This window comes from Otolemur garnettii, unplaced genomic scaffold, assembly GCF_000181295.1.
Source record: "Otolemur garnettii isolate 467f Iridium unplaced genomic scaffold, OtoGar3 scaffold00130, whole genome shotgun sequence".
NCBI lineage: Eukaryota > Metazoa > Chordata > Mammalia > Primates > Galagidae > Otolemur > Otolemur garnettii.
Window position 1 is genome coordinate 764,395 of NW_003852525.1, and position 17,449 is coordinate 781,843.

At 41.3% G+C, this 17,449-nt stretch overlaps 1 protein-coding gene across 5 annotated transcripts in view; it reads left to right on the forward strand.

Moving 5' to 3' along the window:
• Positions 1-299: 299 nt before the first annotated feature.
• The window catches only part of EPHA5 (EPH receptor A5), a 274,814-nt gene continuing 257,664 nt past the window's right edge, over positions 300-17,449 (forward strand). For 2 of the 5 annotated variants that reach the window (XM_003798178.1, XM_003798179.1), the window contains exon 1: positions 474-663. In XM_003798178.1, coding sequence (XP_003798226.1) covers positions 483-663 — 181 coding nt within the window. In that variant the 5' untranslated portion in view covers positions 474-482. Of the gene's footprint in view, positions 664-17,449 lie in introns of all 5 variants that reach the window. The other 3 variants (XM_012810364.1, XM_012810365.1, XM_023518199.1) reach the window with 2 other exon arrangements.

The window sequence follows — 17,449 nt, forward strand, 5'->3', positions numbered from 1 at the left end:
CGGCCGCCCCTCTCCTCTCCTCAGCCGCCCAGCTCTCCTCCTCTGTTGGATGGGGATTTTCTCTCAGGACCACTCACCTTCCCCAGCCTCGTCCACGCCAGCGCTGAAAACCGAGGGAACCTTCACCTCCCGCCGGCGGCATTCAAACAGGCTCCGGCCTTGGGAATTCTCAGGGGCTTTAGGTCTGCAGAGGGACCGGACGCGAGACCCTCCGGACCGCGCGAGCCCGCGGCGCCACTAACTCCGCGCACCTGCGCTGGCGGCCGGGACTAGCGTTCCGCGGAGGGCGACGCAGCCAGCAGCAAACTTCGGCTGCCTCAGCGGACCCCGGGCTCCCCGTTTGCAGGAGCCGTGTGCCAGAAGGCGGGGGACCCCGCGGGGGGCGACGAGGAGCCCCCGGTCTTCCCTGCCCTGCCCGCGAGGCCAGCCGGAGCCGCGGACCGAGCCGCGCGGGACGCAGCAGCAGGGGCGGCTGGAGGAAGATGCGGGGCTCGGGGCCCCGGGGCGCGGGACGGCTGCGGCCCCTGGGCAGCGGCGGCGACACCCCCGGCACCCCCGCGTCCCTGGCCGGCTGTCACTGTGCACATCGCAGGGCCCCCCTCTGGACGTGCCTTCTCCTGTGCGCCGCGCTCCGGACCCTCCTGGCCAGCCCTAGCAACGAAGGTAGGGAGCCGGGTGGGGGCCGCGGCGACCCGGGCGCAGGGGCGAGGCGGGGCCTGGGAGTGCGGTCTGGACGCCGCTGCCCTGGACTAGACTCACTCCTCTGGAATCAGCATCGTGGCCGCTCGCGCCGGCCTCTCCGCTCCGTCTCTGCTGGCCCCGGAGCATTGTTTGACATTAGCCGAGCTAGGAACGTGCGTGTGGACAGAGGCCGGCTGGGGGGCTGGGAAGTTGCAGAGCGGCGGGGAGAGGGGCTCCGAGGCCGCGCCGGGGGGCTGGGTGCGGCTGGCTGTCACTTCAGGCGCTTGAGGAAGTGGCATTTGGGATTGAAGGAGTGGAAACCGTTAGAAGCTGAGCGAAGAGGATTTTGAGAGAGCAGTGGGGCTTTTAGAAACCGTTATCTGAGGCGGGTGATGGGTGACGTTGTGGGGGTGGCTGGAGGCTTTTATTTTGGGGGAAAGTGCCTGCTGGGAGCTGTTATTTAGGGCATCACTAACTGCTGTTCTGGGGTGGGTGGCGACACATTCTGTTTCTCGTGGGAGGGGGATGGCTAAGACCAGAAGGAGCCCCACACTGATGGGTGCCCTTCTTGTTGGGGAATTCATTGTCACACTCGGGCTGAGGTTGAAGGAGCGAGGTGGGTGCCTCGGGAGGAGGGGCGGGGGAGTGGCGCTGCTGGGAAGTTGCTGCTGGAACCAGCCCGGCTCGCTTTGGCAGCCACCAGATTCTGGGGTACCCCGCTCCCCTCGCTATCCCCAGGCAGTGGGCTCCGGATCCAGAAGACTGTGCCCACCCCTCTGGGATCACAGGGCCGGCGCGGGAGCAGCTCCGGTGTCGCTGTCCGTGCCTGGCCGGTGCTCGGCCCTCCGCCCGCCCGCCCCTGGGCCCTGAGACCTCAGCCCGCTCGGTTCCAGCCGCGCTCACTCCTCTCCCGCACCCAGACAGCGCTCGGATCTCGGCTCCAGGGCGCATTTCCCGCGGGAGAGGAGGGTAGCAGCATTTCAGATTACAATCGGGGCTGGTGGGAGCTGTCAGCTCCCCACGAATACCTGAAAAGCTGAACCCCGTGGCTGCAAGGCTGGGGTTTGGATGTGGAGCTGTGGCTGCCACGCGTGAGGCTCAGAAATCCCTTCCACTCCTGGGGCGCGAGACGCTGGCCCGGAACGACGAAGCGGCAGCGCTGGGGTCCTGTGTCCTGTGACTTGCACGGGCTCAGGCTGGCTGGAGGCCACGGCGCTGGCGGGGGTCCCGGGCGGCCGGCTCCAAGGACCCCGCGAAAGCGGTCACATGGCGACCCCCTCCATCCCGGGAACTTCCTCTCTCAGTAACCCCTGACTCTAATTAAAGGATTACGCGAATCTATCCATCTGTCTGTAGATACGTGATTTTGCAAGGCTGAGCCAAGCAATTTGCATTTCCCCTTCCAGTAAAGTTGAAAAATGTTTTCTGGAGTCTTAGGCCTTTCATTAACGTATTACGCTAAATTCATCACTTAAATTCATTCTGTTAGAAGTCCGGAGGATCATAGCGAGGTTAGAGATCCTTTGATTAACTCTCTGATTCCACCGAAAGGGACATCCTGGTTTGAATTTAAAGGGGTCTAACACTGTATCCCTCATCATTTCGTGTTTCTCTTATATGAATCTCTTTTTCTCCAGGTGTAATGGGGCTGAAGGACTTAGAGATGAAAGGGAGTCGCCCTGGGGTGGAAAATGGGAAGAAGTGACTTCTGGGGTGGGCGACGTTAAGCAGGACCTAGGGCCAAGATTGAGGCAGAAGAGGTGAGGAAACAGCGCGGGGGCTCCTAAAGTGTCCAGAGCAGAGCTGGGGTCTCCAGGAGCAAAGCCTGCCTCGGTTGCAGATTTCAGGCCCCAGCTTGTACTGTCTTCCTCAGCTGGTCTTCTCACAGCAAAACTTGGGGTAGAGTAAGATGGGGGTTGGAGGGGATCTGACAGAAATTGAGCGCCAGAATAAGAGCGTGCGTGCTGTGTGGGCACGCGCATTTTGTCACATGTACCTAGGAATAAAATCTTATTAACATCAATGGCATTATCCATTCATTACATCTCTGCTCAGCGCACTTTCCTGTATTTTTTACTTGGTATCATCCCCAACCTTTTATTTCTGTTTTTCTCTGAAATTTACTTTCTTTTTTTCTTTTTGTTTCTCCATGCTATTGCTATAAATCGAACATCAAAATATATATTTTAGCAGCAGTCTATGTTTTAACATTTATTTAGGGATTAAGATCGGAATTTCAGTCTTTGTTTATTTATTGGTTTATTTTTTCTGGAGAGATTTTGGAAGGTCAGGAACAGATTTGAGGTAGGTGCTGAATTAATTAACAACGTACTGTCACATATAATTTGCTTTCTGCAATAGATGCTTAGTGATTTCCCAAACTATACGATGTACATACACTAAATATGTGTAGAACATGAATACTCCCAGGATGTGTACGGGGTACATGTGGAGGCAGAAATAATCATGAGTGTACTTCCATAATTGGTATTCTAGATATTTTTAAATTTAACTTTATGCAGAAAAAGCAAACCTATATCTAGAGTCGTGAATAAATGTGAAAATTATTTAGAATGTTAGACTATATTCAATATTAGAGAATAAAATGCAAACTTAATCTCTAGCCTGAATTTGTAAGTATAAGATATACATGTCTTTAGTTGTTTATTAATTATTTAGTGTATTAGGCATAAACTGCATGTGGAAGAAATCTTTGATCTACAGTGTAATACACAAAACTTTTCTTATAAAAGAATTCAGAAGAGTATCTGGCCACCACCATCTCATTGATCAAGGGGAGCAAACATTGGCAAGTGTTTCAACAAGTCGAAACTTTAATGCATTTAATGAGTGAGGCGTGCATGTCCACGGTTATGAATTTTGGAGGTGGCCCTCAACTTATCCAGTAACTGCCACTTTTTGCTGTCTGGAGATATATTTGTAAACAAGCATTATCTGACAAGGGCTTTTCGCAGCAGGGATTCTTGGCCAATTACTGCTGTACAGCTCTGCATTGAAAATGATTCACCCGCAGTGAATCAAGCTTAATTCATTGACACTACAGTCAGAAACGTCCCAGTAAAGAGCTCCTGTTAGTTGTCAGCACTCTGTGTTTGAAAAGTCCTTATGTTTTTATGTTTGAGAAGGGGGGTGGAAGGGCATAGGAGAAAAACACCCAAGAGGGAAAAAAAAAAAAAAAACACGAGAGGGAAAAAAAATGCTGAATTGCTTAAAAAAATTCATAAAATTGTAGCTGTTCTCACTGGAAAGAGAGCAGAGGGGAACAAAGTTTGTGCTTAGGCCTTTTCTTGGTTTATAATAGGACCAGGCCCATAAAACAGATTGGAGGACATAATGGATTTGTAAAACAAAATGACTTTATTTTGTGGCCTTGTCATCCTGTTGTAATTCATTTCCTTTTGGATAAGTCCGCAGGACCCCACAGAAAAAAGAACAGTAAAATCACTTCCTCACCAAGACACCATACAGGAAGAAAAGAGAGCCATTGCTCCTATTTAAATCACAGATCGTGGGCACTGCAAGGGGACAAGAAGAGTTTGGCTTTTTTTGCTTAATAAACCATGAAAAAGAGGGTGCTGGGTCTTGACACGTTAAGCTTTTTTGAGGTAGACAAAGATCATCTTGGGTGTCAGCGTGACAGATAAGATTTTATGGCCTCCTGTAAGACAGAGAAGGTGGTGGGCAATTCATTCCTGCATTTGCAATGGAGATTTCTCCTTGATTGGAAAGATTCTGGTCCTATCATCATCTGAAATACTGTAAATCCTTTATTCGAGTTCACATAGGATACAGTTGGTCAGAAGACTTCCTTTTTTATACTGAAAAAAGCATTAATTACTATTACATATATTATTATTTTGCTCTGCAAAATGTGACCATTTAAAGTTTTTTTGTAACTTTACATAAAATGTCAAGATGAAACGATGTAGCTATTTATAGACAAACATTCCCAAATTATTTAATTAAATATTTTGTTCAGTGTTGGTTGTTGCTGTGGGGAAAATGACTGCGCTTTAGTTATTTCCAGGACACTTTCCTTGAGTGACTCCACCACTTGGATCTCCTTTGTTTGGAGAGATTTTTTGACTTATTTTCTTAAATAGCCAATTTATTTCTCTGTCTTTTGGAAGAAACCTTTCTACTTTGGACTGTAAAATTAGAATATAATCTATATGATTATATTAACTAATTATAGCTGTTATTCCTTTTATATGTCAAATTCAATGTTCTTTATAAAAAAATTATACTATTCATATTTTGAAGAAATAAACACTGTAAAAAGTGTCAACAATGTCTTATACATTTTTCCGTTTAAGTTAGCAGATAGAGCCCACTTTATTATAAATAGCTTGAGTTAGTCGTGGTACCTAATGATCCAAAAATTGCTACATTTTTAACAAATCTGAAATGGTTTTGCAATGGTTTTCATAAAACATCTAAATTAGTTGACATTTTAAACATTTAGCTTTGCTTACTAATCATTAAAAATGGATTTTAAAAGTTGCCTTTTTTTCTTTTAAGAAAGTGTGAATCGTGATTATGAAAGCCGGGGGTGGGGGGAGCTGGAAATGTAAATTGTTACCTCGCAGTCTTGGCGTGGATCTTGTTCTAGTTTCGCCTGGTCAGTAGGATTTGTGATCAGTAGGATTTTTTCTAAGGGATTCATCCAGTTCATTGTGCACATAGACAAACCTAATAGGGTAGTTATTTGACTTAAAAAACTGGTTCACATGTGTTTCTATGGGTGTATGTAAAGGTAGATAAAAAGCAAAATGAGTTGGGTGGCACCTGTGGCTCAAGGAGTAGGGCACTGGCCCCATATCCAGAGGTGGCCAGTTCAAATCCAGCCCCAGCCAAAAACTGCAAAAAAAAAAAGGCAAATGAGTTGGAAGGACTTTATAAGCACATTCTGAAATGTTCATAGTTTTTAGAAATAATCCTAAAGTAATTATTAATAGTAGACATTGTTAGAATAATCAACAAAATCTGTCTATTCAGTGAGGTGCATTTGATACAGGACAAAGAAACAAGAGTTTTCTGACATACAAATAACAATTTTTAAAGTACTATATAGATATTGGGGAAATGGACGATTTGACAGCTACCCTGAAAATCTTGCCTGAATTATTGGTTCCATTTAAAACACTCATTTCTGGCTCAGCGCCTATAGCTCAACCGGCTAAGGCACCAGCCACGTACACCTAAGGTGGCGGGTTCAAATCCCCAGCCCGGACCTGCCAAACAACAATGATGGCTGCAACCAAAAAATAGCTGGGCGTTGTGGTGGGCACCTGTGGTCCCAGCTACTTGGGAGGCGGAGGCAGGAGACTCACTTGAGCCCAGGAGTTGGAGGTTGCTGTGAGCTGTAATGCCATGGCACTCTACCCAGGGGGACAGCTTGAGGCTCTGTCTCAAAAAAAAAAAAATAAAATAAAAAAATAAAACACTCATTTCAAAATATATATGCTCCATTTTGAAGTGTTTGATTTCGAGCATCTGAAACAATTAGCATGAATATTTAGGAGGGCCACCCATTATTTTATGTTTACCTTGAGTTTCTGACTTTTCAGACATGTATTTATTTAGAGATAATTAAATAGATTTTAAATGTTTGAACAAAGCTGCAACGTAAGAATTTTAAATATACATTTTGAAAATAGATTATTTTTGATGATCAATTTGTTAACATATGCAAGATGTGCTTGCAATGAAGAATTTTCACATACATTGTAAATTGTATTGTGAAATAGCTATGTACAAGTCAAGTTACAAATAGTGGCAGAGGTATTCTTGAGTATTAAAACTGGATTGGAATTCCCAGCTTTCTTTTGATACATGGATTTCACGTATAGGGCCATGATTCCTTGCTATTATTATTACATAAAATATGATGTAAGCAATTAAAAATTTATGTTATAACAATAGAAAATACTTAATTGAATAGTTTAAACATATTTCTTAATGAATACCAAAAGAAGTAGAGATGTTAAAATTTTCATCTGACTTCTTCCTTCCCATCTAAAAAATACTTAGCTGTATAATCTGTTAGTGGAAAGCAAAATGAATTAAAAAAAAAAGAAAATCTGCTATATGATACATAAAAATTTGAATTATGTCTGGTAAAATGTATAGTAATGGAAGGTCTTGATTTTTTCTTTTCTTAAGAGCTCAAATTTTTATGTAGCTTCCCCAATGAGAGTCCAGATGTTACAAAGTCATAAAATAACATTGCTATTTAGAAGGTGCCACACTCGGAGTTTTTTAAAAACTCGGTGGTTTAGTATGATGACGTTTATTAACTGCCTCTTTAATGTTAGTTAAACCTTTTTAATTTTTTTTTATTTTTAGTGGTTTAAAAAAACATATGGAGTTATTTCTACTATCATTTTGTTTCATGCCCTTAATTTTTTTCCTTCTGTTTCTCTGTAAGATCCTCCGTTTTGTTGAGTCATGCCAAACACTTGTGGTGGTAGATACCCCACAGATTAAATAATTGGGATTAAAGTGTCTGTGATAATTCTAATTAGGTTTCAGTTGCTGGACTATTGCCCAGACCAACTTGTCCATCCATCAAGCGTGTTGTAAATTCTAAATAAACTTAGCCCATAACTCCATTAAATAAAGTAAGTAATTCCAGTAAAAAAAAAAAAAAGTAAAATCAAAGAGCCAAAACCTGACATCCATCCCGAGGGTTGAATATTTTGCATATGCTTTGTAAGAAAATGTTCATCCTTGGAAACATGTTTCAGGCTAAGTATTGGAAGATTTAGAGAAAATACAGTCTGTTCTTTTGCTGAGAGATGTGTAATTCTTTTTTCTCTTGCAGTCCTTTCGTGTTATTTTTTTAATTTGTCAGGTCTGCCTCCCTTCCCCCACTTTCTCTCTCTCCTTCCTTCCATAGCTCAGAGTAAGTTAGGAGAGTCAGAGCCCCTCCTGTTAGGGTCCAGCCTCCCAAAGGAAGTCATTATTTCGAATTACGCAATTAAGACAAAGTTAGTCTTCTTGTAAATAAATCGTGGGACCTAGTCCTTAAAGGTAAAGCATAGATTGTGTCCAACCCAGGCATACATTTTTACTTAAAAAATCAGAAGTGTGAGAATTGAAGATAGCTCTGTAAGATTTGCCTTCTGGTAAGATGGCTCACTTTTCTCTGGACTGGCAATGCCTTTCCTTTCCAGGATGCTGGTGAATGTATTTTCTAAGACAAACTCAACAGGCAGACCTTTCTGGCACCAGTTCAGCCCAGCAGTCCACAGCAGGAGCTTGCTTAGAAAGCCAAGTGTTCTAGCTCTCACCCAAAGCCCTGGCCTGTGTGCTGGCAGCAGAGGTGAGCCAGGCGTCTTGCAGAAGATGGCGAGGGTTCTGCTCTCACTCAGGGGCTGTTCTGGGTAGAGGGGTGATGCTGTCATGAGGTGCTGGAAAGGGGAAACCACAGGCCTCTCCTGAAGTATTCGAATACTGCTGTGTCTGAAGGATTTTAACCTTGCCCAATTTCAAACATGGTATTTGCTTTCTCTAGAAGGGAGGGGAGTAACAACACAGCCACCAAACTACCTTGATCTTACAGATTTCAAGTCACTGCTTTGGATTGAAAAACCAGTGAAATAAAGTAGGGAATGAATTACATGCTAAGGAATTACAAGAAAACCAGCAATGAAAACAAAAACTATTTTTTAATTCAACTGTTTTGGATTCAAAGGCAAACTTAGTCTCCGACACTTCCTAGCTCTGACTCCTGTGGCTACTTAGGACATTTTTTAAACTCAGTTTATGTAGCCATAATATGGTAATGATGGCGCTGCCTGCTTCCTACCTAGATTTGTGGTGGAGAGCAAATGAAACACTTTTCTAATTGGTAGAAAGTGTAAATTATGAAGCTGTAGTTGAAGCCTGGGAATAAAACTGCTTAAATTCTCCCCACATTCCATGTGTGTTAATGCTCATTTGCTTGGTAAGGGTCAGAATAAATGCCTATATTATTTGAGGGAAATTCCCCCAAAATAGGCACATAAAAAATATCTCAGTTTTGCAAATTTAACATAAACATGAGTCATGTGAACACTTGGCTAGTGCTTCAGTGTCACGACAGTAGCCCTGCTATTGGGGGCCCTGTCACTTAATTTTAATTATTGTCCCAGTAATTGTGTCTCTGTGGGGAGTTCAGAATGGGGAGAGGTAATGACCATGAACTTGGCTCTACCCTGTATTAGTGGGGTGGCCTTGAACCGTCCACCTCAGATTTTACATAATTAAAATGGAGATTATAAAGATACAGTCCTAGGTTTCTGTGAAAATAAAATAATAATGCACATATGTGGCCTAGTAAAACCCCTAGAGTAAGGGAAATGGTCCCACAACTAATGTCGGTCTGTCTCTTCCGGTGACAACGTAGAGGGTGTCTGACGTGTCATTTCAGAGTCTCAGCTCATCACCTTCCTCGAACAGGACGATTCATGAGAATCTAGGCTGGGAAAACAATCTAAGAAAAGAAATTGTATATTTAAATTTCGCATAGAGCTATCTAGGACAAACATCGACCACGTGACTTTGTCCTAACTTCCTCCTGGATTTTCCCATTATTTAATATCAAATATTAAAATTTGGTTAGAAGGTGAAGTGAAAACCATCAGCCCTAGGGTCATAGGTTGTGAATGTTGCATTTAACCTCATTTTTCCACAGGTGGGGCAGGCGTCTTTTATGAGTCAGAAGACATATTAAGAAATATCTTCTAGTATTCTGGATATTTCATCTTAGCATAATATTATAAGTTTCACCCTTAAGACTACATATAGATTTTTTTTCTTTTTTTTGTTTTTGCAGTTTTTGGCCAGGGCCAGGTTTGAACCTGCCACCTCTGGTATATGGGGCCAGCACCTTGATCCTTGAGCCACAGGCACCACCCAAGATTTTCTTATATATTATTGTATATACGTACACATGTATATAAAACATCTATGGAAAAGTCATCAATAGGAGCTGAAAGATGCTTCTGAAAGTAGAGTTGTGAGAATTACCTCTTCCAAAGTTTCCCGAAACAGAAAGATGGTACAATAGCTTCACCCCTCTACTTTGCGTCTCCAATACACAATTTTCTGATCTATTCAATTACATACAAAATTAAAAATATGGCTTACAGGTACACTTGGGTTTTGTCTATTCAGAAAAGATGTAACATAGTTCTACAAAAGCACATCCTTTGAAGTTGAACAGTTTCAGGGAAGCTTGGCACGTGTCATGTTTAAACCTGCTCCTAAAATACATGTGTGTGTTTTGCCCGCTCCTGAACACGCCTGTGTGCGTGATCAGGACTAAAGCTTGCTATTGATTCCCTATGTGTGTGACGTTGCTCTAAGTGAGACGAGCCTTACGGAATCCATGTGAGGTCCTGGAGATACTTCCTACCCTGCTTACTCGGAGGTCCATTCACTCCCCTCTCCACACGTGGTGGGCGCGGCTGGCTGTGCTCCTGTGTTCACTCACCCCGCCAGCATCATGGCACTGCGTTGTTCTGAGCCCCACGCACTTCCCCCTTCCTGTTTTAGGGCACATATGATTTACCTTCTCAGTTTGTTTCTGTAACTCTAGTCTGATCCATAAACAACTCAGCTCCCCATGTCTAGCCAAGACCAGACTCTAGATGTAACTTGGCACACCCAACATTCCGCTGAGAAATTCAGCTTTACACAGTGATCTATCGCTAATCTCTGCTTTCTGCTCTATTCAAAACTGAAGTGAGCTTTGACAATAAAATTTTGTCCTAACTTGTAATGTTTGCCAAAAATGCAAAAAAAAAGAAAGAAAATGTATTCACCTTTCATCTCCTATCCAAGCCAATCTCTTGGGTTCTTCTTTTCCGACCTTTACATATAAGGTTATATTAAATATTTTGTAATCATTTTAATATAGTTTATATTATAAAATATATTATTACACATGGATCTCTATAAAAATATCTGTATGAGAAATTAGAAAACAATTTATTGGTGAAGAATAAAATGAAATGAAGAAAGTGAAATGGGAAAGTTTGGTCTATTAAAAAACCAAAACTCATATCAAAGCCATATCTGATGACTACAGAATCAGCGCCACGTTCTGGGGCTGGAGAGCAGCCTGGCCCAGCCACCTAGAGCTGTGCGGCCTTGGACAAGCTAGACAACCTCTCTGTGCCTGTGTTTTCTTGTCAGTTAAATAGGTTTTTATGACAGTATGCTTTAGAGTTGAGTTCACATCAGTAACCTACTTCTTGAAAGTTCTGTCTGTAGTTAAGTATACGTGTTAAGTATTGCAAGTGGTAAAACATAGCCTGGTTAGCATTGCAGCATTTAGCAAGGCCTAGTTGTGTTAGTCAGTGAGCACTATCTAACATTTACTGTAAACGGGGATGATAGAAGGAAAACACTTGGCTTCAGTTCAGCAACTCAAGCACCCCTTATGTGCTTCCTGGAAAAGCCCTTCAGTGGCCTCCAGGGCCTCAGGATGAGGCCTAACCCCCAGGTGGGCATGGAGTTCCCAGTGAGCGGCTGCTGGCTGCCCACCGGCCCACCCTGGTTCTCCTTCCCTGCTCCTGGGGGGAGGCCCTCCCCCTGCTCTGGAGTCCTGAGCTCAGTCGGACACACCCACCTCCGTCCTTCCCTGCAGACTGATTCCCTGAGGCTGAGGCTGGGGTCCCTTTTTATTCTGGGTGTGGCCTCTCACGTGGAGATGGAATTGTACTTTACTTGTCAGTACCTTTCTGATCTTGATCAGGTCACTGTAAAAGGTAAAGGTTAACCAAGGAAAATGTTCCTCCTGCACTGAGAATTCACCACAGACAGAGAAAGTGCGACTTGCCCACCAAAGCAAGTTCAGCCCAAACTCCTGGCAGTGAAATAAATAAATAAATATATATATATATATATATATATTTTTTTTTTATGGCATATATGGGAAAAACAGCCATGTGAAGCAAGCTATGCCTTTCTTAAGCTGGGTCTCCATATGGCACTTCAGTGAAGTATGCTGTACGACACACATTCGGGGTAAAGGATCAATGTTATAAACTAACTTTTTTTTTTAAGTTGTTGCTTTTAACCACGCCCAGTCTCACCTCATCACAGTATTGCTGGTGGAGCCAACATAGATGGCTCTTTTCCTAAATCCATAACTAGTAGAGTTAAAATCTCTGGTATTACAGAGTCTCTTCTAAACTGAGAAGTTGCCAACGAAAAGATTTTATGATTTATCAACCAAAGTAAGTTAACACCAAGAAATTTGTCTATAAAACGTGTTATTTTAGATTTTCCAAAAGAAAGTATCAATGGGAAGAAAGTTCTAGAGAAATTAACAAGCTGCTGGGGGATGATGGTCAGCGGTCCGATGATGGTCAGCGGTCCTGTGGTCAGTGTCTCTTTATAATTTAATCAAATTGTCCTCCCCCCATTTGCTTATGATAAATTCCCAGAATTCATATAACTCGAGTCACTATCAGCCAACATAAAATAAATTTTTTTACATTATGACCAACTTAATTTTACCTCCATAAAGACAATTAATGTAAAACATCTGTTTCTAGATGGTCTAAGTTTCTTGGGACTGGATAGATTTACTCTTTCATTTGTTCTAGATTTCCTGGATTATTTGCAGGATCATTCACTTTATGAAGTACTTTAGATTTATGACTTGGTGGGAATTCTCAATATTACAGAGAAAATAGCATGAAGGTGGTTGCCATCAACCTTGAGACTAGAATAACACTAAAACAGATTTATATGGGAGCCAGTTGAAATTTAAAATAAGTAACTTTCAAAGTATTGTTTGGTTTGGTTAGTGTGTTTAATTAACTATCTCTCCAGAAATAATCTATTTAAAATAGTAACAAATATAGGAAAAATATCAGAGAGTTAATACTGGATTTTGGTAAGTTATAAGAATTCTTTGGAATGAATCGTTCCTTAGATGGGAGGGCTAAAAATGATGATGGCTATGAAAACTCTGTATTACCACATAACTTCCTTTAACTCTCACAACTCAGTGAGATTGATATAATTGTTCCAGTGCATAGAGGGAAATTGAGTTTAGTAAAATTTCAGTTAATTTGCACTATTTCACGCAACACATACATTGCCAGGGTGAAAATCAAAGTGTGTTTGATGATGGGTGGTGCCTGTGGCTCAAAAGAGTAGGGAGATGGTGGGTTCAAACCCCAAAACTGCAAAAAAAAACACAACCACCAACAACAAAAAAGTGTGTTTGATGGGGACTTCTTGGTTTTACCCAGTCTTCTGGAAAACACATTTATCTAAATGTGCTTGGTGTTGTTATGTGTGTATTATTTATTCGTATCATTTTTCAAACAAGGAATAGTATTTTATAAAAATTGTATAAGGCATTTTATAAGAAAATCAGTTAACAAAAATAATGTAAATATATGTAGGAAGAAAGAAGAAATATATGAAAAGCGCCTATCAAGAAACTTTATCATCAACACTAAAGCAATTGGGTAGAAAACTCAAGCATAAGCTTTCAGTTACACAGCACTCATTTCCCGCTAGAAAACCTGTCAGTTCATCAGGAAATTGGTTTTTTTTCTTCTGAGTCTGGAGTGTGAGTGAACCTGGTCTTGGTAGTGTTTTTGTTTAAATGATGCCATGAACAATAGTCTTAGTTTTCAAAGGATATGAGACTGATTTTCATCTGCTGGCTCTTCTATAAGTCACCATAGAAGGCCAAGTGTGTAATGTTGGCAAAGCTTTCGAACTTGTTTTTATTTCTTTTCAGCAGCAACAGAAACTCCCATTCAAAAGAAATCACAGTGGAAGCCCCAGTACATGAAAGGCAGATAGCAACAGTTCCTCAGTTTCCTTGCTGTGTTTTTCCTCCTTCTTTTTATTTGTGGTGCCCCTGAGATATCACTTGCAGAACCTCTGGGCCATTGTGAGCTCAGTTCAAACCCCACTGTGTTAAAATGTCAAAGGGATGTTATGCAGAAGACCAGTGTTTTGGAACCCTGTCTTGCAGCTTTCCAAAACTCTACCAGAAAAACAAATTGTAATATGTAGTAAACTTTAAACAATGGTTCCTAACCCAGAGGTTCTCATCAGAACCAACCTCAGAACACTGTTAAATGTACCACGTCTGGCTGTGAAAGTCCTGTTTTAGATGATCCATAGATAATCCTGATCTTTAAGCTTGTTGTAGAACCCTTGCTTAGAGCAGAGGCCCTTGAAGCGAGATGTGTGGGCCGGTGCGGGTGCCAGCCTGCGGCGATACGGATAGACAGATCCAGACTTAGCTTCAGAACCAGTCCAGCTCTTCACAGGCAGATTCTCCTTACTGCACCAGAGCACAGTTCATGTTTATTGTTGTCTACCTCTAACTGAGCGTGAGAATCACTTAGGGGTGGGGCAGCGGCACTTTCCAAAATGCAGTCTCCTAGGCGTCACTTAGTATCCTGATTTTGTTGGTTTTAGTAAGAGCCAGTGGATTTACATTTTTTAAAAAGTATATCAGGTGGGGCCGCGCCTGTGGCTCAGAGGAATAGGGTGCCAGTGCCCTGTATCAGAGGTGGAAGGGACAAACCCAGCTCTGGCCAAAAACTGCAAAAAAAAAAAAAAAAAAAAAAAATACAATCAGATGATTCCAATGCGGGTCGTGCCTGTGGCTCAAAAGAGTAGGGAGGTGGTGGGTTCAAACCCCAAAACTGCAAAAAAAAAAAAAAAAAAAAGTACAATCAGATGATTCCAATGCGGGTCATAGAAACATCACATTAAAAAACAACCTGAATATTTATTTGCGCAAATATATTACTTATAAATAACTGATTCAGAAAATGCTGAATAGATATTTAAAACTATTAATCTCTACAGGGAAAATATCAAAGTGTCCTAAGGCTAAAAGTGATATAGATGGTCATGTAACAGTATTACAGTAAAGAAACGCAGGATGTTCACAGTTGTAACAGCAAATACCAAACTTCAAAGATGTTCTAATTATAGATTTATGTATAACCAGTAATATAGCCATTGGTTTTGAAATTGATTTTCAAAGTAAATACTTTGATTAATATTTTCTTTTACCATCCCTGACAATATTAAACTAATTTGGAAAACGTGTATAAATGTATATGTGTGTGTGTTATGTGTGTATGTATAGATCTCTGAATTCCAAATGCTAACTTAGATATCCTAAGAACATCTGACTCAGGAGATACAGATGGTTTATTTCACAGGTAATATAAAGTGGAGCAAGTTTCTACTCTCTGGTGTTAGCAATTGGAAGGCTGAGGAGTCAGCAAGATACTTCCTCTGTTATTCACTGATGTATCCCTGGGGATGAGAACAGTTCTTGGCACTTAAGTAGATACTCAGTAAGTATTTGTCAAATCAATGAACCCTCATTGCAGGGGTCATATTCCATAGCACTTGAACAAAAGTTAAGGCTGTAAGTTGGACTTTTTCCCTCAATTTTTAATTATATTATCTGCATTATTAATATATAGGATTATATTAGGTTATCAATAATAAACAAGTGTCCAAAAGTAGTTAGAAAAAGTTTGTGCTTTTTTAATGTTAGAGAAGGAAGTTGGAGGGTAGTTGACTGATGGCTGAATAGCATCGAGAGAGGAGTTTGTGATTTTCCTGGCCTCACCCTGGTGCCCATGGCCTGGTGGTTACAGGGATCCTGATGCACCTGCCAGCATCACATCCAATCAGAACAAGAGGCAGGGAAGGGGAGGAGCCTCGGATCGTGTCTGCTGCTTTAGTTGGGCAGTTGGAACAATGAAACTTTCCCAGAAACCGGTGAGCAGATTTCTGCTTATATCTCAATTGGCCGGAGGAGACCATCAGGGTCAGTGAAGGCTGAGACAGTAGCAATGGGATTGTTCTTTGCCAAGACCAGTCATATTTCATTGTATGTCTAGTAGGGGACATATTGTTACTCCAGAGAAAAGTGAGATTCTAATATCAAACAAGGAGAAGGGATGCGAGTGATTACTAGTCATACAATAGTGTCTGCCACAAACACAGAAAGTGAAAAGACTGTTAATTTGTCTACTTTATTTTTTCTTTTCCTTTACAACCTTTGTTAAAGAGACAAATACCCAACTAGTATGCTTGTATTTTGACCAAAATAGATTATAGGCACCAGCTTAACGAGGCAAAAATATTACTACTACATCAATTTTATACTCTATTAATTAATAGGGTATATTTTAATACATATTTTATACATTGAATATTAAATAATAATATTTAATAATATGAAATGACCTGTATTAAAATATATTTTTATATTATATAATATTAAATAATATATACTAAAATATGTATTATTTTAATACATTGATTGAAAAATATTTTGCCCCTATTATGAATGCTGGTGTCCCTTTTGAGGTGGATAATTAGATCTGGTGCTAAAATGATTATACTCAGCCACCTATAATTGTTTAGTACGGTATTTGTTGTATTTTGGTAGCACTGTGTCTGTATTACCGTATATTTTGGCTGGCATTCAAAGATTTCTTGCAATGTCATTTAAAACAATTTTAGATAACAAAGAATCATGATGTTGGGTTTGTATCAGAATTAAATTTCTTTTTTATTCATTTCGAGTTAATATGAGGGTACACATGCATCATAATTAAACTTTAAGCTGTAATAGGTGAACACAAAATAGTAAGTCATCAGCAAAAATCCAAGTCACTTCTCTTTTTGCGGAAGGGACTATTGGGTCTTCCAGTTCTTGGTTTATTTTTGGCGAGTGCTGTACGTGCGACTGTGAGTTTGTTTCCCTCCCTGAGTGTGTGTTTCTTTCTAATCATCACTTGTCCAATGCTGAAATCTGGAAAACTGAAGATTATATAGATTCTTTTTGAAGTTTGATGTATTTCCATCCACTGTTAGGAGTGTTTAGGGACTGGGGTAAGTATTCATTCCAAACAAAGACTCAGCTTTTCATACGTGTCTCATTCTATTCTCAGTCAGTAGCTTTGATGAGCTTTTTGACTTGAAAGGACAAAGTCTGCTTGGACAAATATACCTGTAGTATTTCACTCCAGTTAGCAGATTGAAGCAGAATGAGGAACAGAATGAGAAATTAAGAAGCAACAGTTTATTATTACTTTGTTGGTTACCTTTCTGCTTTCTGGAATCTTAGAATGGAAATTTAATACTGTGATTTCCGCAGTTTGCAGGGATACACCTGAGGATTTCCATCTTCCGTACTACACGATCAGAGCATTGTGATCTTGGCTTCTGTAACATATTATTCACTGTTCAATGATTTAATAAAATGCATTGATAAAACTTAAGAGTCTCAAAGGAGCACACCTTTATATTCAGTAAGCTGGACGGGGGGCAGGTGTAATATAGAAGCAAGAGAGAGGACGTCGGAGTCGGATAGACTCGGATTTAGATTCCCGCCGTGTGTTTATGAGCTCTGGGACCCTGGGCCAGGCCTTAGTTAGCTTCTCTCAACTTCAATTTCCTGATCTGCAAAGTGGGGAAAGTCACATACTCAAGGATCACTGTTAGGATTACGCAATGATCATGTATATTAAGGACAGACACATACAATTTTATCAGTGTTATTTACTGATGTTACAGGGATGAGAACTGAGGCCCTACAAGGAAGATTTTTCTCAAGGTCACAGGGAAACCAGAACCCCAGTACTAAAGAGTCTTAGAGTTTGATGGGGAGTGGAGCAGCTCAAAGTGAATTATGAATAAGCATATTTATTTCAAGTGTTGAGGGCTTACAATATATCGT